The 23999-nt window shown below is 48.3% G+C and overlaps 1 protein-coding gene across 1 annotated transcript in view; it reads right to left on the bottom strand.

The window, feature by feature from the left end:
- The window catches only part of zbtb10 (zinc finger and BTB domain containing 10), a 142073-nt gene that overhangs the window by 50995 nt on the left and 67079 nt on the right, over positions 1-23999 (bottom strand). The window contains exon 2 of the mRNA XM_072467495.1: positions 13936-14908. Within this exon, the coding sequence (XP_072323596.1) occupies positions 13936-14908 (973 nt within the window). The remainder of the gene's footprint in view (positions 1-13935; positions 14909-23999) is intronic.

The following is a 23999-nucleotide window of genomic DNA, read 5'->3' on the forward strand; positions in this document are numbered from 1 at the left end:
CGAGGGGGTATGTGTAAGGGGATGTATTGAAAGGTACCTAGAGATTAATGATGACGGAGAGGTCCAGGTGGGAGTGGTCTGGGAGGTACTGAAGGCGGTGGTTAGAGGGGAGCTGATCTCCATAAGGGCCCATAAGGGGAAACAAGAGGGTAAAGAAAGGGAGAGATTGTCGAGGGAGATTTTGAGGGTGGATAGGCAATATGCGGAGGCTCCAGATGAAGGGCTATACAGGGAAAGACGGAGATTGCACAGACTTTGACTTGTTGACCACGGGTAAGGCGGAGGCACAATGGAGGAAGGCACAGGGAGTGCAGTATGAATATGGAGAGAAGGCGAGCCGGCTGCTGGCCAAACAACTTAGGAAGAGGGGGGGCGGCGAGAGAGATCGGCGGGGTTAGAGACGAGGAGGGAAAGATGGAACGGGGAGCGGAGAGGGTGAATGGGGTGTTTAAGGTATTTTACGAGAGGCTATATAAGGCTCAACCCCCGGAAGGGAAAGAGGGAATGATGCGTTTCCTAGACCAGCTGGAGTTCCCGAAGGTTGAGGAACAGGAGATGACAGGACTGGGAGCGCAGATTGAGGTGGAGGAGGTGGTAAAAGGAATTGGGAACATGCAGGCAGGGAAGGCAGGGACCGGATGGGTTCCCGGTGGAGTTCTATAGGAAATACGTGGACCTGCTGGCCCCACTTCTGAAGAGAACCTTTAATGAGGCTAGGGAAAGGGGGACACTACCCCCGACGATGTCGGAGGCGACGATATCGCTGATCCTGAAAAGAGACAAGGACCCACTGCAGTGCGGGTCATACAGGCCTATTTCCCTCTTGAATGTAGATGCCAAGCTTTTAGCCAAGGTGATGGCAACGAGGATAGAGGACTGTGTCCCTATGGTGGTGCATGATGATCAAACGGGGTTTGTTAAAGGGAGGCAATTGAATGCTAATATACGGAGGCTGCTGGGGGTGATGATGATGCCCCCACCGGAGGGGGAGGCAGAGATAGTGGTGGCGATGGATGCAGAGAAAGCATTTGATAGAGTGGAGTGGGACTACCTGTGGGAAGTACTGAGGAGATTTGGATTTGGAGAGGGGTTCATTAGATGGGCTCAGCTCCTGTACAGGGCCCCGGTGGCAAGTGTGATTACAAATAGGCAACGATCTGACCACTTCCGACTATATAGGGGTACAAGACAGGGATGTCCCCTGTCCCCGTTACTGTTTGCGTTGGCAATTGAGCCACTGGCCATAGCGCTGAGGGGCTCTAGGAAGTGGAGGGGGGTACTTAGAGGAGGAGAAGAGCATCGGGTATCATTATACGTGGATGATTAGTTGTTGTATGTCGTGGACCCAGTGGAGGGGATGCCTGAGATAATGCAGACACTCAGGGAGTTTGCAGAACTTCTCAGGATATAAATTGAATATGGGGAAGAGTGAACTGCTGGTGATGCACCCTGGGGAACAGGGCAGGGGAATAGACGATTTACCGTTGAGGAGGGTAACAAGGGATTCCCGGTATTTAGGGATCCAGGTGGCCAGGAACTGGGGAACCTTGCATAGGCTTAACTTGGCACGACTGGTAGAGCAGATGGAAGAGGACTTTAGGAGGTGGGACATGGCACCCGTCATTGGCGGGCAGGGTGCTGGCGGTTAAAATGGTGGTCCTTCCGAGGTTTATTTTTGTGTTCCAGTGCCTCCCTGTACTGATTACAAAGGCCTTTTTTAAGAAGGTGGACAAGAGTATTATGAGCTTTGTGTGGGCTGGAAAGACCCCAAGAGTAAAGAGGGGGTTCCTGCAGCGCAGTAGGGACAGAGGGGAACTGGCACTGCCGAGTCTAAGTGATTATTATTGGGCCGCCAACGTGTCAATGATATGTAAGTGGATGAGGGAAGGGGAAGAAGCGGCGTGGAAAAGACTGGAGATGGCGTCCTGTAGGGGAACTAGCTTAAAAGCACTGGCGACGGCGCCGTTATCGTTCTCCCCGAAAAAATACACCACAAACCCAGTGGTGGTGGCAACTCTGAAAATTTGGGGGCAGTGGAGACGACATAAGGGAGTGACGGGTGCCTCAGTGTGGTCCCCGATAAGGAACAACCATAGGTTCGTCCCGGGAAGGATAGATGGGGGATTTAAATCTTGGCAGCGAGCAGGAATTGCGAAATTGCAGGACTTGTTCTTAGACGGGACGTTCGCGAGTCTGGGAGCACTGACAGAAAAATATGGGTTGCCACCTGGGAATGCATTTCACTATATGCAAGTGAGGGCATTTGTGAGGCAACAGGTGAGGGAATTTCCGCAGCTCCCGGCGTAAGAGATCCAGGACAGAGTGATTTCGGGGGCATGGGTGGGTGATGGTAGGGTGTCAGATATATATAGGGAAATGAGAGACGAGGGGGAGACGATGGTAGAGGAGCTGAAGGGAAAATGGGAGGAGGAGCTGGGGGAAGAGATTGAGGAGGGGCTGTGGGCAGATGCCCCAAGTAGGGTAAACTCTTCGTCCTCGTGTGCCAGGCTCAGCCTGATACAAGTCAAGGTTCTACACAGGGCGCATATGACTGGTGCAAGGCTGAGTAGATTTTTTGGAGCGGAGGATAGGTGCGGGAGATGCGCGGGAAGCCCGGCGAACCACACCCACATGTTTTAGAACATAGAACATAGAACAATACAGCGCAGTACAGGCCCTTCGGCCCACGATGTTGCACCGAAACAAAAGCCATCTAACCTACACTATGCCATTATCATCCATATGTTTATCCAATAAACTTTTAAATGCCCTCAATGTTGGCGAGTTCACTACTGTAGCAGGTAGGGCATTCCACGGCCTCACTACTCTTTGCGTAAAGAACCTACCTCTGACCTCTGTCCTATATCTATTACCCCTCAGTTTAAAGTTATGTCCCCTCGTGCCAGCCATATCCATCCGCGGGAGAAGGCTCTCACTGTCCACCCTATCCAACCCCCTGATCATTTTGTATGCCTCTATTAAGTCTCCTCTTAACCTTCTTCTCTCCAACGAAAACAACCTCAAGTCCATCAGCCTTTCCTCATAAGATTTTCCCTCCATACCAGGCAACATCCTGGTAAATCTCCTCTGCACCCGCTCCAAAGCCTCCACGTCCTTCCTATAATGCGGTGACCAGAACTGTACGCAATACTCCAAATGCGGCCGGACCAGAGTTCTGTACAGCTGCAACATGACCTCCCGACTCCGGAACTCAATCCCTCTACCAATAAAGGCCAACACTCCATAGGCCTTCTTCACAACCCTATCAACCTGGGTGGCAACTTTCAGGGATCTATGTACATGGACACCTAGATCCCTCTGCTCATCCACACTTTCAAGAACTTTACCATTAGCCATATATTCCACATTCCTGTTATTCCTTCCAAAGTGAATCACCTCACACTTCTCTACATTAAACTCCATTTGCCACCTCTCAGCCCAGCTCTGCAGCTTATCTATGTCCCTCTGTAACCTGCTACATCCTTCCACACTATCGACAACACCACCGACTTTAGTATCGTCTGCAAATTTACTCACCCACCCTTCTGCGCCTTCCTCTAGGTCATTGATAAAAATGACAAACAGCAACGGCCCCAGAACAGATCCTTGTGGTACTCCACTTGTGACTGTACTCCATTCTGAACATTTCCCATCAACCACCACCCTCTGTCTTCTTTCAGCTAGCCAATTTCTGATCCACATCTCTAAATCACCCTCAATCCCCAGCCTCCGTATTTTTTGCAATAGCCTACCGTGGGGAACCTTATCAAACGCTTTGCTGAAATCCATATACACCACATCAACTGCTCTACCCTCGTCTACCTGTTCAGTCACCTTCTCAAAGAACTCAATAAGGTTTGTGAGGCATGACCTACCCTTCACAAAGCCATGCTGACTATCCCTGATCATATTATTCCTATCTAGATGATTATAAATCTTGTCCCTTATAATCCCCTCCAAGACTTTACCCACTACAGACGTGAGGCTCACCGGTCTATAGTTGCCGGGGTTGTCTCTGCTCCCCTTTTTGAACAAAGGGACCACATTTGCAGTCCTCTGGCACTATTCCTGTAGCCAATGATGACATAAAAATCAAAGCCAAAGGTCCAGCAATCTCTTCCCTGGCCTCCCAGAGAATCCTAGGATAAATCCCATCAGGTCCCGGGGACTTATCTATTTTCAGCCTGTCCAGAATTGCCAACACCTCTTCCCTACGTACCTCAATGCCATCTATTCTATTAGCCTGGGGCTCAGCATTCTCCTCCACAACATTATCTTTTTCCTGAGTGAATACTGACGAAAAATATTCATTTAGTATCTCGCCTATCTCTTCAGACTCCACACACAATTTCCCATCCCTGTCCTTGACTGGTCCTACTCTTTCCCTAGTCATTCGCTTATTCCTGACATACCTATAGAAAGCTTTTGGGTTTTCCTTGATCCTTCCTGCCAAATACTTCTCATGTCCCCTCCTTGCTCGTCTTAGCTCTCTCTTTAGATCCTTCCTCGCTACCTTGTAACTATCCATCGCCCCAACCGAAACTTCACACTTCATCTTCACATAGGCCTTCTTCTTCCTCTTAACAAGAGATTCCACTTCCTTGGTAAACCACGGTTCCCTCGCTCGACGCCTTCCTCCCTGTCTGACCGGTACATACTTATCAAGAACACGCAGTAGCTGATCCTTGAACAAGCCCCACTTATCCAGTGTGCCCAACACTTGCAGCCTACTTCTCCACCTTATCCCCCCCAAGTCACGTCTAATGGCATCATAATTGCCCTTCCCCCAGCTATAACTCTTGCCCTGCGGTGTATACTTATCCCTTTCCATCATTAACGTAAATGTCACCGAATTGTGGTCACTGTCCCCAAAGTGCTCTCCTACCTCCAAATCCAACACCTGGCCTGGTTCATTACCCAAAACCAAATCCAACGTGGCCTCGCCTCTTGTTGGCCTGTCAACATATTGTTTCAGGAAACCCTCCTGCACACACTGTACAAAAAACGACCCATCTATTGTACTTGAACTATATATTTTCCAGTCAATATTTGGAAAGTTAAAGTCTCCCATAATAACTACCCTGTTACTTTCGCTCATATCCAGAATCATCTTCGCCATCCTTTCCTCTCCATCCCTAGAACTATTAGGAGGCCTATAAAAAACTCCCAACAGGGTGACCTCTCCTTTCCTGTTTCTAACTTCAGCCAATACTACCTCGGAAGAAGAGTCCCCATCTAGCATCCTCTCCGCCACCGTAATACTGCTCTTGACTAGCAGCGCCACACCTCCCCCTCTTTTGCCTCCTTCTCTGAGCTTACTAAAACACCTAAACCCCGGAACCTGCAACATCCATTCCTGTCCCTGCTCTATCCATGTCTCCGAAATGGCCACAACATCGAAGTCCCAGGTACCAACCCACGCTGCCAGTTCCCCTACCTTGTTTCGTATACTCCTGGCATTGAAGTAGACACACTTCAAACCACCTACCTGAACGCTGGCCCCCTCCTGCGACGTCAAATCTGTGCTCCTGACCTCTATACTCTCATTCTCCCTTACCCTAAAACTACAATCCAGGTTCCCATGCCCCTGCTGCATTAGTTTAAACCCCCCCAAAGAGCACTAACAAATCTCCCCCCCAGGATATTTGTGCCCCTCAGGTTCAGATGTAGACCATCCTGTCTGTAGAGGTCCCACCTTCCCCAGAAAGAGCCCCAGTTATCCAAAAATCTGAAACCCTCCCGCCTGCACCATCCCTGTAGCCACGTGTTTAAATGCTCTCTCCCTATTCCTCATCTCACTATCACGTGGCACGGGCAACAACCCAGAGATAACAACTCTGTTTGTTCTAGTTCTGAGCTTCCATCCTAGCTCCCTGAAAGCCTGCCTGACATCCTTGTCCCCTTTCCTACCTAAGTCGTTGGTGCCAATGTGGACCACGACTTGGGGCTGCTCCCCCTCCCCCCTAAGGACCCGGAAAACACGATCCGAGACATCACGTACCCTTGCACCTGGGAGGCAACATACCAAACGTGAGTCTCTCACGCTCCCACAAAATCTCCTATCTGTGCCCCTGACTATAGAGTCCCCAATTACTAATGCTCTGCTCCTCTTCCCCCCTTCCCTTCTGAGCAACAGGGACAGACTCCGTGCCAGAGGCCCGTACCCCATGGCTTACCCCTGGTAAGTCGCCCTCTCCACCAGAATTTATTGGTGAGGGTCTTCCCAGACGTCCGCGGGTCGACTTCCTGATCCCGCCTAAAAAACTCCCAGCAACCTCCTTCCGCAATGCTCCCGCTGAAACTGACTCACCAGCTGCTCTCACGCCGCCGAAATCGACTGGCCATGTCCGGTATTGCATGGGTTCTGGGTGGGTGTGGCAAAGGTGATTTCAAAGGTGGTGGGGGTCCGGGTCGAACCAGGCTGGGGGTTGGCTATATTTGGAGTTGCAGATGAGCCGGGAGTGCAGGAGGCAAGAGAGGCCGATGTTTTGGCCTTTGCGTCCCTAGTAGTCCGGCGAAGGATTCTACTTATGTGGAAAGAAGCTAAGCCCCCGGGTGTGGAGGCCTGGATCAATGACATAGCAGGGTTCATAAAATTGGAGCGGATAAAGTACGCACTAAAAGGTTCGGCTCAAGGGTTCACCAGGCGGTGGCAACCATTCCTCGACTATCTCGCAGAGCGATAAGGGAAAATAGGAAAGGTAGCAGCAGCAACCCAGGGGGGAGGGGGGCTCATTTGGGTCCTCAGGGGTTTTATATTAGTTATTTATATTAGATGTTACGAAGTTACTATTTTAGGTATTATTTCTGTTGTTTCTTATTCTGTTGTTGGCAGTTGCCGTTAGTTAGCATATTATTTATTTTTTAAAAACCATCAATGTATATATTATTACAAAGTTGTAAAATGGGAAATTTTTGTTTGATCGAAAAACTTTAATAAAATATATTTATATTAAAAAAAAAGAAGAGTAGGATACAGAAATCTAAGAGTTTGAGGAAAAAAAATTAAAATAATACCACAGGCACAATGGAGCGTTTATCAGTTTTTTAAAAAATCTGAAGAATATGGGCTGAGCGGAGAAGAGGATTGTTGTTTGTGTGGGGTTGACAAAGTCAAGATGGATGCATTTCATCTCCAGAGTTGGGACCAACATCCTTGTTGGCAGATTAGATAGAGCTGCAGTGGAGGGTTTCAACTAATTTGACAGAGGTTTGGGCGTCAAAGTGCAAGCGTACACATGTTCCATGGCTCACTAGGTTCCACTCTTGCTTCTGATTCAGAAGGCTAAAGAGATCAAATTCCCACTCCAGAGACGCAAAGACAAAGATCTAGACAGACATTCCAGTGCAGCACAAGAGAGAGTGCTACATGGTTGGAGCTACCACCGTTTGAGATTAGATGCCAAATCGAAACTGTCCACTCCCTCAGGCGGGCACAAAAGATCTCCCACGGCACCACTTCTAAGAAAAGCGGGGAAGTTATCCCAAGTGTTCTGGCCAACACCTATCTTCCAACATCATTAAAACCCATGAGCAAAAAATGGTAGAGATGGTACTTTTCACTGTTCTTCCCTGAAAGAGAAGGATATCAGACAGGTGATGAATCATGAAGTGACTAAGAATTGGGTGAGAAATATCATGAACAGAAAGATTTTAGCTATGTTCGTTAGACAGGAAGACATACTAGGAGTCTGAAAGAGAAAAACAACAGAAATTGCAGAAAAAGGTACTAGAACTTCCTTGGAATCAGCGTCAGAATGCCACTCCGTGCCCATTTATCTACACCAAATTTCCTCCCTGCCGGTCTAGCCTGACTTCCGACTCGGACCGGCTGAGATCCAGAAACACAGCAGTCCGAGGCCCTGAAGTGCAGGAGGCAAATGGAAGGAGGACATGCCCCAGCAGGTACATTTAAATGCCCGATTGACAATGACAGGCCATGGAGAAGGTTAGTGCCCAAGGCAAGGATTGCGAGGGGGAAAACGGTAGTGGTGGAGGGCAGGCCGGTTTAGACCTGCAGGGGTTATGTCCAGTTGTGGATGAGAGACGGGCTTGCACATAAGTTATGGAGTAAGACAATAAAAGATTAGACAAATCCAATTAAGAGCTTGGTTTGAGAGTCTGGGTGTAATATAGGGCTCCACACTGGAACTGGATTATTAATAAATAGGGGCTTTGATATCTTTATGGGATGAGGGGTTCACTGGCTAGGCCAGTATTTTGTTGCCTGTCCTTAAGAAGATGGTGATGAATACCACGCCCCGCATTGGGTGGAGCTAGAGCTGGGGGAGGAGAGGGACCAACGCCCTTTGTAGCGGTTGGATGTGGGACTGCTGGCAGACGAGGAAGTGTGTGGGAGGATGCGGGGGTGCATCGAAAGGTACCAGAGGCCAACGACAACGGGGAGGTGCAGGTGGGAGTAGTATGGGAGGCGCTGAAGGCGGTGGTCAGGGGAGAGTTAATCTCCATCAGGGCTCATAGGGAGAAGAGAGAGGGCAGGGAAAGGAAGAGGTTAGTGGGGGAGATTTTAAGGGTGGACAGGAGATATGCAGGGGCTCCTGCTGAGGGAGTACTCAGGGAGAGACATAGAACATAGAAAATACAGCACAGAACAGGCCCTTTGGCCCACGATGTTGTGCCGAACCTTTGTCCTAGATTAATCATAGATTATCATTGAATTTACAGTGCAGAAGGAGGCCATTCGGCCCTTTGAGTCTGCACCGGCTCTTGGAAAGAGCACCCTACCCAAACTCAACACCTCCACCCAACACCAAGGGCAATTTGGACATCAAGGGCAATTTATCATTGGCCAATTCACCTAACCCGCACATCTTTGGATTGTGGGAGGAAACCGGAGCACCCGGAGGAAACCCACGCAGACACGGGGAGGACGTGCAGACTCCGCACAGTCAGTGACCCAAGCCGGAATCGAACCTGGGACCCTGGAGCTGTGAAGCAATTGTGCTATCCACAATGCTACCGTGCTGCCCTTGAGAACAAATAAATCTACACTATATCATTTAACCGTAATCCATGTACCTATCCAATAGCTGCTTGAAGGTCCCTAATGTTTCCGACTCAACTACTTCCACAGGCAGTGCATTCCATGCCCCCACTACTCTCTGGGTAAAGAACCTACCTCTGATATCCCTCCTATATCTTCCACCTTTCACCTTAAATTTATGTCCCCTTGTAATGGTTTGTTCCACCCGGGGAAAAAGTCTCCGACTGTCTACTCTATCTATTCCCCTGATCATCTTATAAACCTCTATCAAGTCGCCCCGCATCCTTCTCCGTTCTAATGAGAAAAGGCCTAGCACCCTCAACCTTTCCTCGTAAGACCTACTCTCCATTCCAGGCAACATCCTGGTAAATCTTCTTTGCACCTTTTCCAAAGCTTCCACATCCTTCCTAAAATGAGGCGACCAGAACTGTACACAGTACTCCAAATGTGGCCTTACCAAAGTTTTGTACAGCTGCATCATCACCTCACGGCTCTTAAATTCAATCCCTCTGTTAATGAACGCGAGCACACCATAGGCCTTCTTCACAGCTCTATCCACTTGAGTGGCAACTTTCAAAGATGTATGAACATAGACCCCAAGATCTCTCTGCTCCTCCACATTGCCAAGAACTCTACCGTTAACCCTGTATTCCGCATTCATATTTGTCCTTCCAAAATGGACAACCTCACACTTTTCAGGGTTAACACGAAGTCTCCAGACGGACTTCGACCGGTTGATCACAGGGAAGGCAGAGGCACAGTGGAGGAAGGCACAGGGGGCGATATATGAATATGGGGAGAAGGCGAGTCGGATGCTGGCACATCAGTTCCGTAAGAGGATGGCAGCGAGGGAAATAGGTGGAGTCAAGGATGGCAGGAGAACTACGGTGCGGAGTGCGGTGAAAGTGAATGAGGCATTTAAGGCCTTTTACGAGGAGCTGTATACGTCCCAGCCCCCAGGGGGAAAAGAGGGGATGCGGCGATTCTTGGACCAACTGGGGTTCCCGAGGGTGGAGGAGCAGGAGGTGGCTGGTTTGGGGGCACCCATTGGGATGGAGGAGCTGGTTAAAGGACTGGGGAGCATGCAGGCGGGGAAGGCCCCGGGGCCGGATGGGTTCCTGGTGGAGTTTTATAGGAAATATGTAGACCTGTTAGTCCCGTTGCTGGTAAGGACCTTCAATGAAGCAAGGGAGGGGGGGGGGGGGGGGACGGGACTCTGCCCCCGCCAATGTCGGAGGCGACGACCTCTTTGATCTTGAAGCAGGATAAAGACCCACTGCAATGAGTGTGGTATAGACCAATCTCGCTCCTCAACATAGATGCTAAGTTGCTGGCAAAAATGTTGGCTACGAGAATTGAGGACTGTGTCGCGGGGGTGATTCACGAGGACCAGACGGGATTCGTAAAGGGTAGGCAGCTAAATACCAATGTGCGAAGGCTGCTAAATGTGATAATGATGCCATCGGTGGAGGGAGAGGCAGATTGTGGCAGCCATGGACGCGGAGATGGCCTTTGACCGAGTAGAGTGGGAGTATCTCTGGGAAGTGTTGAGGAGGTTTGGGTTCGGGGGAGGTCGGAGTATTTCCGGCTGTACCGAGGGACGAGGCAGGGGTGCCCCCTGTCCCCTCTGCTGTCTGCATTAGCAATTGAACCTTTGGCCATGGCGTTAAGGGAGTCGGGGAAATGGAAGGGGGTGGTCCGAGGGAGAGGGGAACATAGAGTGTCGATGTACGCAGACGACTTGTTGCTGTATGTGGCGGATCCAGTGGAGGGGATGGTTGAGGTCATGCAGATCCTAAGGGAGTTTGGAGACTTTTCGGGCTACAAGCTCAATGTGGGAAAGAGTGAGCTCTTTGTGGTGCAGCCGGGGGATCAGGGAAGAGGGATAGACGACCTACCGTTGAGGAGGGCGGAAAGGAGCTTTCGATACTTGGGGATTCAGGTAGCTAGGAGCTGGCGGGCACTGCACAAACTTAATTTGACGCGGCTGGTGGAACAGATGGAGGAGGACTTTAAAAGGTGGGACATGTTGCCACACTCGCTGGCGGGCAGGGTAGTCAATTAAAATGGTGGTTCTCCAGAGGTTTCTTTTTGTATTCCAATGTCTCCCAATTGTGATTACCAAGGCCTTCTTTAAGAGGGTAAGCAGGAGCATTATGGGATGTGTGTGGGCGAGCAAGACCCCGAGGGTAAGGAGGGGGTTCCTGGAGCGTAGCAGAGATAGAGGAGGGTTGGCGTTGCCGAATCTGGGTGGCTACTACTGGGCAGCCAACGTGGCGATGATCCGTAAGTGGGTGATGGAGGGAGAGGGGGCGGCGTGGAAGAGGATGGAGATGGCATCCTGCAAAGGAACGAGCCTGTGGGCGCTGGTGACGGCACTGCTGCCGCTCTCGCCGACAAGGTACACCACGAGCCCGGTGGTGGCAGCAACGTTAAAGATCTGGGGGCAGTGGAGACGACATAGGGGAGCGATGGGAGACTCGGTGTGGTCCCCGATCAGGGATAACCATCGGTTTGTCCCAGGAAGGATGGACGGGGGGTTTCAGAGCTGGCATCGGGCAGGGATTAGAAGAATGGGGGACCTGTTCATCGACGGGACGTTTGCGAGCTTAGGGGCGCTGGAGGAGAAATTTGGACTACCCCCGGGAAATGCTTTCAGGTATATGCAAGTGAGGGAGTTTGTGAGGCGGCAGATGAGGGAATTCCCGCTGCTCCCGGCACAGGGGATTCAAGAAAGAGTGATTTCGGGCGTATGGGTCGGGGAGGGCAAGGTGTCGGCGATATACCAGGAGATGAAAGAAGAGGGGGAGGATTTGGTAGAGGAGCTAAAAGGTAAATGGGAAGAGGAGCTAGGGGAGGAGATTGAGGAGGGACTGTGGGCTGATGCCCTAAGTAGGGTTAATTCCTCTTCCTCGTGTGCCAGGCTTAGCCTGATACAGTTTAAGGTAGTTCACAGAGCGCATATGACGGGAGCGAGGCTGAGTAGGTTCTTTGGGGTGGAGGACAGATGTGGGGGGTGCTCAGGAAGTCCGGCAAACCATGTCCATATGTTTTGGTCATGCCCGGCACTGGAGGGGAGTTGCGGGAACAGTATCTAAGGTGGTGAAAGTCCGGGTCAAGCCAAGCTGGGGGCTAGCACTATTTGGAGTAGTGGATGAGCTGGGAGTGCAGGAGGCGAAAGAGGCCGGAATTCTGGCCTTTGCGTCCCTAGTAGCCCAGCGAAGGATCTTGTTAATGTGGAAAGAGGAGAAGCCCCCCAGCGTGGAGGCCTGGATAAATGATATGGCAGGGTTTATCAAGTTGGAGAGGATAAAGTTTGCCTTGATGGAGTCTGCGCAGGGGTTATGCAGGCGGTGGCAACCGTTCCTAGACTATCTCGCGGAGCGTTAGAGGAAGGCCGGACAGCAGCAGCAGCAACCCCCCGGGGGGGGGGGGGGGGGGGAAAGAAGAGACATCTTTCTTTGGTTGGGGGGGGGGGGGGGTGCTTTCTGGGGGGCATTTGAGCAAGAAAATACATGAATGATCCGGGAAACTGATATGTATGGGAGGAACCCAATGTACAAAGCTCTGTATCATATTGACTTGCCATGTTTATGTCTTGCTATGCGAGCTTTCTTTCTTTTGTGTTGGGGGGGGGGGGGGGGGGGGGGGGGGGTTTGTTTGGTATGGTTGAAAATTGTTTAAAATTCTTAATAAACATATATATTTTTTTAAATAGATGGTGATGAGTCACCTTCTTGAACCACTGCAGTCCATAGAACATAGAAAAATACGGCCACGATGTTGTGCCGAACTTTTGTCCTAGATTAAGAACAAATCAATCTACACCCCAGTATTCTACCCTAATCCATGTACCTATCCAATAGCCGCTTGAAGGTCCCTAATGTTTCCGACTCAACTACTTCCACAGGCAGTGCATTCCATGCCCCCACTATTCTCTGGGTAAAGATCCTACCTGACATCCCCCCTATATCTTCCACCATCTTTGCAGATACACCCACAGCCCCATGAGGAAGTTCCAAGATTCCAATCCAGCAAGTGAAGGCATGGCAATATAATCCCAAATCAGGGTGGGATGTGGATTGGAGGGGTGCTTCCAGCTGGTTTTTTATGAGTCTGCTGCCCTCATCCTTCTAGATGGTTTCGGTCACCAGTTTGGAAGGTACTATCAAAGGAAGCTTAGCAACTTGCTGCAGTGCACCTAATGTATGATATACAATGCCGGCACTGTATCGGTGGTGGGTGGGGTGCTAATCAAATGGGCTACTTTGTCCTGGCTGCTGTTTTTGAGTGTTGTTGAAGCTGCACCCGTCCAGACAAGGCAGAGTAGTCTGGGACGGAGGTGATGGCCTCCAAAAATCACGTTTGTGGTAGGTATGACTCCGACCAGTGGAGAGCATTCTCCCCAATTCCCACAGACTTCAATTTTATTAGGACAACACAAATGACACATTATAGGATGGTTTAAACAAGTGTTTAAAATTTTGTATGGACAGAATGGGGCGAATAGAAACAGGCTATTTCCAGTAGAAGAGGCTGTGGAATTCACCTCCAGGATTTGTGAGTGAAGCAGCAACTGCATATGTTCAAGATTAGATTCAAGAAAAGTGGATACGAGAACCGATTAGGCCCATGCTTGAATGCATGATTGGCACTGACAAGCGGCCTATTTCCTTGGTGTTTTTTTTTTGGGGGGGGGGGGGCAAGGGAAGAGTGGCTGAGATTATGGAATTGGTTAAGTATATAAATTTGGCTGCATATGTTTTGTGGCTCTCTGCAAATTTTAAGTGCCTCCTGGCAATTGTATTATTCCGTACGTTCCTGACTTTAGGACGAGGGAGAAAATTCATACAGGAAAAACAACATTAATGCACTTTGACACATGTTGCATGCTTTGCTTACACTTCTTGACTGACATATGCATACAGTACCTGTAAATGAGTCTACAGGAATTTCCTGTAATCCATCCTCAGAGAATGCCATAGGTGGCTGCATCATTAAGTTATCTCCAACTCCCTCTTCAACTTTAGGTGCAACGTCATATACAATTCTTCTGGTTATGTGGTTTTTCCTTCGTCCGCTTCGAGGGACTGTCTGATGAAGCATTAGTTTTCCCAAATTTCCCCATGAAAAAGCAGGACTCTGATCTTGAGGTAGCCCCATTTGCAGATCTTTTCCACCATAATCCGAAAAGTTATCTTGACCCCAGGCAGAATCATTAATCTGGTAGCTCTCATGTTGGTCCATTGCTGAACCCATTTCTAAACTGTAGCCCTCCATTTCATACCTTGCTCTTTCATCATGCAGTCCTCCTTCAGCACAGTGAGTCAATGCATTTGTAGATTTGACTATCCAAGGACTGCTGGGCTCATGTTTCAACATAGCTATGGTGTTGTCTCTTTGGGACCGGTTGGAGGCTTTTACCTTCTCATACTGCATGATTATTTTCTCTGCAGCAGTGGATTTTGTACTGATGTTTAGAGCATCCTTTATGAAACTACGGCAAGCCTGAACAATGTCTGTCATTTGTAGATAGCTTGCGACAGACATTACCTCAATTACATTTTGGCTAGTTAAAACCAGATGTCCAGAATACATGAAATCAAGAATGACTGTGAAACCTTGAACTGCAACAACATCAAGGTGAGTTACTGTGACCTGGTCGCAACTCTCATTTGGAGTATAGCAATAGAGAGTCTTAAAGTAACGGCTGCCTGCAACTAATATATTCTTGTGGGCTTTGAAAACCTGACCCTTCACCACAATGTTGACATCACACAAAATGCCTTGCTGCCGCTGTTCATTCAATTCCTGAAGCAGTTGATAACAATAGGAAATTTCATTTTGATCACTTTTGTATTCACTGTACATCTCATCTGTTGTTTTGGATGTAATCGCAGATTCCTGGAAATAAAAACAAACCAAATTTTAAAAAATTTAATGGCAAATTATGTTCCACTATTCCCATCTGTCGTAAAATGAGAGAGCGCGCACGACGTGTTCGAGCGCTAAATAAAGGGCACGAGATAGAGAGGAGAGAGTGGAGGGACGTCAGTTTTAAGAAAAAACATAACTTGAATTTTCAACTGGATTGCGCCAACTTTAGTTGCAATATACAACACTCTACTCATGTGCTGCAAGTCAAAGCACTTCCTATTGTTCCTAGGCAAATCATTGTATTTGTCATTCACAACGTGAATACAACATTGATTTGTGCGGAGGCTAGTACTCATTCAATTAACATGAATATCAAACTGATTCAGGCCTCGAGAAGAGAAAAATCAGATTTGAATTATGTTTCTTTTAGTTTATTTGAATGCAGGCCTCAGACATGATAGGCAATGTGGATCTCTCATATCTGTTTTTTCTACTCCTGGCTAGTTTGCGTCAATGTCATTGCAAGAAGTGAATTGGATAATAGTTTTAGGGTATCACATTTGAATTTTAAAAAAGGCATTAAGATTTTTGATTGGAAAGTAAGGAGAGCTTGATAGGAAGTAACAATGTTAATTTGAGGCAGTCTGTCCTGCATTTTTAAATGCCATAAGAAGTTAGTTTTTCTTGGTCTCCAATTTTCTCTTGCTCCACCCCCCTCCAACCAGACAGGAGACGGCAATGGCACATTCTTGGTTCCAAGTTTTTGGATGATAGTCTTTCCCCAATTGATAACTTAACGAAACTGCCATTTTTGTCCCCCATATTTAATACTGCAGTGCCAGACACTAACATGTACACGACTGATGGGAGTCATAGGGCAACAATTAGGAACATGAATCAGGCATAATTCTTCCCTCCCTGAACCAGCTGTTTTCAGATTCATCAAAATCGGATCATCAGTCCCTATCAAAGGTTTACTTATTTCTGAAGAGCATCTAAATGAGACAGCCTACTTTATGAATTGCGTAATGGGAATTCCCACAATCAAGGCATTTTTCAGAACACAAGTGAGCAAGTTGATCTCTCACTAAGTGTTAATTATTTACTTATGCTGTGCAGAAGTTTCAATGTTGAATGTCATCTAATACAGCATTGGAATTAATTAGTAACATGCTTGAGCAGTTTTAAAAAAGATACCAGCTGTTCTTAGAAGGCAACATTTGAAAATGCTGTGCAGGACATTGAAAACATAAGTTTGTTTCTACTATATTTACCACCAATCTTCATGTGTTGCATTACTTTTATTTTTCTTCCCTTCACTTGTAGCTTGGACATACTTGAATAACAAAGTCTACCACCGCTAAAATCAGAAAAAGTACCAAAATTCTATCCCTTTAATAAGAAAAGAGAATAGCAGAAGTGGATATAAATATATTTTGGGTGGAAAACTGGGGCTGATTTCAATGGTTGAACCCATCCACTGGGTTCTGGTAGCAAGTCAGGAGCCCAAATATTCACTGGAGCGGATTTTCCCATTACTTTCTAACAGAACCACAGCATCCACATCCCATTATATATTTAAAGGGTCCTCAGTGAGGGGCAGAATTAAAGCATTCGACAAGCGGCAATGAGAGGCAACAACTGGAGTGATGCAAAGTCAGCAAGACGGAAGGGCACACATTAGTTCTGAGATGTCTTTGGAGGTCAAACTGCAAGTTCTCAGGGCCCAAGGGATGGGTGAAAATTTCCTGCCTCCGAATGAATGCTAAATTGGCCAAGGATGCCTGGTTAGTGCCGCAAGAGGTTCAACAGCCTTGTCGGGGTAGAAAATGTGGTTTCCAACACCCTCACTGACTCGCCTTCTGCACAGAACTCCTCAGACCTGCAGAACCAACCTATCTCTTTCTCTCAAGACATTTCCTCTCCTCCCCAATTAAACAGCCGCCACTGACACACACCATCATCTTATTGTCAGTCATATCCATCCTGCACGGTCATCCTCCACAAATGGCTTCCTTTCATCCTTTTAATAATGGCATTTTATTTAAGCAATTCATTTGCAGCCCAAAAGCCTAATTGCAGTGTGACTCGTGTCAAAAGATTCATACATTGATTAAGTAACCCATTTATCACACTACAACTCTTTGTTCTGCCTTTGCAGAGGAGATCACAGAACATAGGGAACTGTGGATAGCACTCACAATTCCAGTTTGCAGCTTTCATTTCCCACAGGTGCTCCAGGCACCATTTGGGGGTGGTGGAAAATGGGAGGACAAGATACCCGTTCAGGTCTTTGCACTGATGTGCATCTTCATGGCAAGAATGCTTGCAAGTGTAAACTGTATAGGATTGTCAGTATCGGTATAAGTTCATGCTAGCCTTTACCAATGATCTGCACAGTCAGAATGTCAGGTTAAATAGCATAGAGGAAAGCCTCACTTTGGTCCTTCAAAACCTCACAAGTGCAGCAAAGTGTTTTCCAGCTCTTGGATGGGCTACAAGAGAGCAGATGGAGAAAGGACACATGGAACTGGGGCACTATGTTCAATGCTATCTCACATACCTTCCTTTCCCCCCACCCCACCAACCATTAGTCACAGGCCCACCAGAATCACATGTTCAGAATTTGAATAGTTTTCTCAATGAGCACGCGTGTTGCTGCACCTTTAATCTTGGATTCAGACTTTAACTGCTAGTCCAGTTAAGACAGGCTTTCTGAAACTGAGAAATTGTTATGCTGGAAAGCCTTAAAAAAATGTAATTCCTTTTTTGCCTTGAAGGCTTTTGCTCACAGCACTTGGTTTGAAATAGTGTTTTCAGTACTTTAGAGATGATTTCTTAGACATTGGAGGTTATTCCTGCTGCCTTAGACTTTTTCCCATCAAGTATTTATTCAATTTCCTTTTGAAAGTTAGTACCTCTCTTTTAGGCAGTACAATCCAGATTGCAACTCTCTGCATAAAAGATTTCTCACCTCACCTTTGGTTATTTTGATAGTGACCTAAAATCTGTGCCCTCGCGTTACCTCCCTTTCATCTCTTTTGCTTAATTACTGTTGAGCAGAAACTGAACAGGACCAGCCATATTAATACTGTGGCTACAAGAGCAGGCCAGAGGCTGGGAATCCTCCGGCGAATAGCTCACCTCTGACTCCTCAAAGCCGGTCCACAATCTGCAAGGCACAAATCAATGTAATGGAATACTCTCCTGGATGAGAGCAGATCCAACAACACCATGCAGGACAAAGCAGCTTGCTGGATTTGTACCCCTTCCGCAAGCAATCACCCCCTCCAATATTGATGTACAGTAGCAGCAGTGTGTACCATCTACAAAATGCACTCCAGGAACTCACCAAGGCTCCCAAGGCAGCACCTCCCAAACCCACAACCACTACCATCCAGAAGGACAATACAGCAGATACATGGGAATACCACCACCTGGACGTTCCTCTCCAAGTCACTCAGCATCCGAAATTGAAAATATGTTGCCGTCCTTCACTGTTGCGGAGTCAAAATCCTAGAACTCCTTCCTGAACAGCACTGTGGGTGTATATACACCACATGGTTGTCAGTGATTCAAGAAAGCAGCTCACCACCGCCTTCTCAAGAACAACTAAGAATGGGCAATAAATACTGGCCTAGCCAGCAACACCCACATCCCATGCATAAGTTTAAAAAATCATTTATTACTTCACAATGTTGAGCATTCTTATTTTTGAAGGGAAATGGAATTGAGGTGCAGATTAACCATGATCTAATTGAATGTTGCCTCTAGCTCAAGGGTCAAATAAGCTGTGGCTGTTCCTATGGAACATAGTCTAACAAAGATGGGTTTTAGAGTATTACTCACCGTTACTCAGTTTCCCCATCAATATTATGAAAACCCCTGCAGAAAGATCCCATCAACGACGGCTCAGATATGGGTAAACTGACTGCACATTCATTCATTATTCTGTTTATGACAGATAAAGTACCTCATTCGCATTCTGAATGGCTTATTTCAGTTTCTTAAAAACAAAAAGCAAAACCATTAGCGATCTCACTGGTATAAAATTCAGCATATTTGCAAATACAAATAAACAAATTGTGTCATTCCTTGTGGTGAATCAAGATATGATACTTTACACCACGAGTGTCATCAACAAAGAAAGTGTTATAGGCACTATGACCAAAGTGGACAAGACTCTTTATTTATTACAAGATTTCCAGTGGTGTTGGTCAGCAATCAATTTTGATTCATGGGCCACTGGCACCAGTACTGAGGGAAAGAGTGAGCTGTACCTTTAGACACAGCCTTCACTTGACCCAGTATACTGGAGAACCATATAACTAGAGCTGTACGGAGGGCTTTAAAATAAATTGTTGGGGTGGGGGCTCCACCCATGGTGAGATCTGGAAATTAGAGAAAGGCCAAAGGAATAATGCAGGGTAGTGATATGGGTGATTAACCGGAGTACGACAGGAAGGCACAGAGTTTACAAACATAATGACCTCCCTTCCATTAAAAAGGTCAAAGTGGAGATGTTTTCAGATGACTGTACAATGTTCAGTACCATTCGCAACCCCTCAGATAATGAAGCAGTCCATGGCAACGTCCAGGCTTGGGCTGACAAGTGGCAAGTTACATTCAGGTCGCACAAGTGTCAGGCATTGACCATCTCCTACAAAAGAGAAGTAAACCATTGCCCGTTGATATTCAATGGCATTACCATCGCTGAATCCCCCACAATCAACACACTGGGCGTACCATTGACCAGAAACTGAACCGGACTAGCCATATAAATACTATGGCTACCAGGGCAGGTCAAAGGCTAGGAATCCTATGGAGAGTAACTCACCTCCTGATCCCCACAAACCTGTCCACCATCTGCAATTCACAAATCCGTTAATGGAATACTTTCCACTTGCCTGGATGAGTGCAGCTCCAACAATGCTCAAGAAGCCTGGCACCATCCAGGACAAATAAGGCAGCTTGATTGCTCCCCTTTCCTCAAACATGTAAACCCTCCACCACCGACAAAATGTGGCAGCCTTGCGTACCGTCTACAAGATGCACAAACCCACCAAGGTTTCTTAGACAGCACCTTCCAAACCCAATACCACACCTTCCAAACCCACAACCACACCTGCCATACCCATGACCACTACCACCTAGAAGGACAAGAGTAAGGATGGATTGGTTTATTGTCACGTGTACCGAGGTAGAGTGAAAAGTTTTGTTGTGTGTGCAGCTCAAACAGATCACCATATATGAAAAGAAAATATACAATAGGACAAACATAAAATACACCTTGTAAATACATAGACACAGGCATCAGGTGAAGATGTGTGAAGAGATCAGATCAGTCCATTAGTCCATAAGAGGGTCGTTTAGGAGTCTGGTAACAGCGCTGAAACACAAAGAGGAATCTCGGGAGGACTACCATTTTAACCGCCTGCACCCTCCCTGCCAGTGACAGGGATACCATGTCCCATCTCTTGAAGTCCTCCTCCATTTGTTCCACCAATCGCGTTAAATTTAACCTATGCAATGTACCCCAATTCTTGGCTATCTGGATCCCCAAGTAACGAAAGTCCCTTGTTACCTTCCTCAGCGGAAACTCCTCTATTTCTCTGCTCTGCTCCCCTGGATGCACCACAAACAACTCACTTTTCCCCATGTTCAGTTTACATCCTGAGAATTCTCCAAATTCCCGAAGTGTCCGCATTATCTCTGGCATCCCCTCCGCCGGGTCCGCTACATATAACAACAAATCATCCGCATACAGAGATACCCGGTGTTCTTCTCCTCCTCTAAGTACTCCCTTCCACTTCTTGGAACCCCTCAATGCTATTGCAAGGGGCTCAATCACCAGTGCAAACAGTAACGGGGACAGAGGGCATCCCTGCCTTGTCCCTCTATGGAGCCGAAAGTATGCAGATCCCCGTCCATTCGTGACCACACTCGCCACTGGGGCCCTATACAACAGCTGCACCCATCCAACACACTCATCTCCAAAACCAAATCTCCTCAGCACCTCCCACAAATAATCCCACTCCACTCTATCAAATGCTTTCTCGGCATCCACCGCCACCACTATCTCCGCTTCCCCCTCTGGTGGGGGCATCATCATTACCCCTAGCAGCTTCCGTATATTCGTATTCAGCTGTCTCCCCTTCACAAACCCAGTTTGGTCCTCATGGACCACCCTCGAGACACAGTCCTCTATCCTCATTGCCATTACCTTGGCCAGAATCTTAGCGTCTACATTTAGGAGGGAAATAGGTCTATAGGACCCGCATTGCAGCGGGTCCTTTTCCTGCTTTAGGAGAAGCGATATCGTTGCCTCAGACATAGTCGGGGGCAGCTGTCCCCTTTCCTTTGCCTCATTAAAGGTCCTCATCAGTAGCGGGGCGAGCAAGTCCACATATTTTCTGTAAAATTCAACTGGGAATCCATCTGGTCCTGGAGCCTTCCCCGCCTGCATGCTCCTAATTCCTTTCACTACTTCCTCTATTTCAATCTGTGCTCCCAGTCCCACCCTTTCCTGCTCCTCCACCTTGGGAAATTCCAGCCAGTCCAGAAAGCCCATCATTCTCTCCCTCCCATCCGGGGGTTGAGCTTCGTATCATTTTTTATAAAATGCCTTGAACACTCCATTCACTCTCTCCGCTCCCCACTCCATCTCTCCTTCCTCATCCCTCACTCCCCCTATTTCCTTCGCTGCTCCCCTTTTCCTCAATTGGTGGGCCAGCAACCTGCTCGCCTTCTCCCCATATTCGTACTGTACACCCTGTGCCTTCCTCCACTGTGCCTCTGCAGTACCCGTTGTCAGCAAGTCAAATTCTACGTGTAGCCTTTGCCTTTCCCTGTACAGTCCCTCCTCCGGTGCCTCCGCATATTGCCTGTCCACCCTCAGAAGTTCTTGCAGCAACCGATCCCGTTCCCTACTCTCCTGCTTTCCTTTATGTGCCCTTATTGATATTAGCTCCCCTCTAACCACTGCCTTCAGCGCCTGCCAGACCACTCCCACCTGGACCTCCCCATTATCATTGAGTTCCAAGTACTTTTCAATGCACCCCCTCACCCTTAGACACACACCCTCATCTGCCATTAGTCCCATGTCCATTCTCCAGGGTGGGCGCCCTTCTGTTTCCTCCCCTATCTCCAAGTCCACCCAATGTGGAGTGTGATCCAAAATGGCTTTAGCCGTATACTCCGTTCCCCTCACCTTCGGGATCAACGCTCTTCCCACAACAAAAAAGTCTATTCGCGAATAGACTTTGTGGACGTAGGAGAAAAACGAAAACTCCTTACTCCTAGGTCTGCTAAATCTCCACGGGTCTACTCCTCCCATCTGCTCCATAAAATCTTTAAGCACCTTGGCTGCTGCCGGCCTCCTTCCAGTCCTGGACCTCGACCTGTCCAGCCCTGGTTCCAACACCGTATTGAAATCTCCCCCCATTACCAACTTTCCCACCTCTAGGTCCGGGATGCGTCCTAGCCTACGCCTCATAAAATTGGCATCATCCCAGTTCGGGGCAGAAACGTTTACCAAAACCACCGTCTCCCCCTGTAGTTTGCCACTCACCATCACGTATCTGCCCCCGCTATCCGCCACTATAGTCTTTGCCTCAAACATTACCCGCTTCCCCACTAATATAGCCACCCCCCTGTTTTTCGCATCTAACCCCAAATGGAACACCTGCCCCACCCAACCTTTGCGTAGTCTCACCTGGTCTATCAGTTTCAAGTGCGTTTCCTGTAACATAACCACGTCTGCCTTAAGTTTCTTAAGGTGTGCGAGTACCCGTGCCCTCTTTATCGGCCCGTTCAGCCCTCTCACGTTCCACGTGATCAGCCGGGTTGGGGGCTTTTTACCCCCCCCCCCTTGTCGATTAGCCATCCCCTTTTTCCAGCTCCTCACCCGGTTCCCACGCAGCTGTGTCCCCCCCAGGTGGTGCCCCCCCGCCCATCCCACCCCATACAAGCTCCCCCCTCTCCCCAGCAGCAGCAGCCCAATAATTCCCCCCTCCCATCCCCCCCCCCGCTAGATCCCCCACTAGCGTAGTTACACCCCCCATGTTGCTCCCAGAAGTCAGCAAACTCTGGCCGACCTCGGCTTCCCCCCGTGACCTCGGCTCGCACCGTGCGACGCCCCCTCCTTCCGGCTTCCCTATTCCCGCCATGATTATCATAGCGCGGGAACCGAGCCCGCGGTTCCCCCTTGGCCCCGCCCCCAATGGCCAACGCCCCATCTCTTCCACCTCCTTTCCTCCCCCCACCACCTCCTGTGGAAGAGAGAAAAGTTACCACATCGCAGGATTAATAACATAAAACTCCTCTTTTCCCCCCTTTTTACCCCCCTCTTCGTCCCCCATACTCGCCCCACCACTTTGTTTCAAACGTTCTTTTTTTAAATAACCCGCTCATCCAATTTTTCTTCCACGATAAAAGTCCACGCCTCATCCGCCGTCTCAAAGTAGTGGTGCCTCCCTTGATATGTGACCCACAGTCTTGCCGGCTGCAGCATTCCGAATTTTATCTTCTTTTTGTGAAGCACCGCCTTGGCCCGATTAAAGCTCGCCCTCCTTCTCGCCACCTCCGCACTCCACAGTCTTGGTATACGCGGATCACCGCGTTCTCCCACTTACTGCTCCGAGTTTTCTTTGCCCATCTAAGGACCATTTCTCTATCCTTAAAACGGAGGAATCTCCAGCGCCTCCAGCCTTTCCACACATCATTTATGGTGTGCCTCGTGCATCTCCGTCTTCACCACCAGGCCCTGTATGTCGTCCTCATTCTCGGCAGCCTTTGCCTTCACGACCCGAAGCTCCCGCTCCTGGGTCTTTTGCTCCTCCTTTAGCCCTTCGATCGCCTGTAGTATCGGGGCCAACAGCTCCTTCTTCATTTCCTTTTTGAGTTCTTCCACGCAGCGTTTCAAAAACCCGTGTTGTTCAGGGCCCCATATTAAACTGCCACCTTCCGACGCCATCTTGGTTTTTGCTTGCCTTCCTTGCCGCTGCTCTAAAGGATCCACCGCAATCCGGCCACCTTCCTCTCCTTTTTTCATCCGTATCCAGGGGGGATTCCCTTCTGGTTCACCGCACAGTACTTTTAGCCGTTAAAATTGCCGTTG

Source organism: Scyliorhinus torazame, chromosome 11 (genome assembly GCF_047496885.1).
Source record: "Scyliorhinus torazame isolate Kashiwa2021f chromosome 11, sScyTor2.1, whole genome shotgun sequence".
NCBI lineage: Eukaryota > Metazoa > Chordata > Chondrichthyes > Carcharhiniformes > Scyliorhinidae > Scyliorhinus > Scyliorhinus torazame.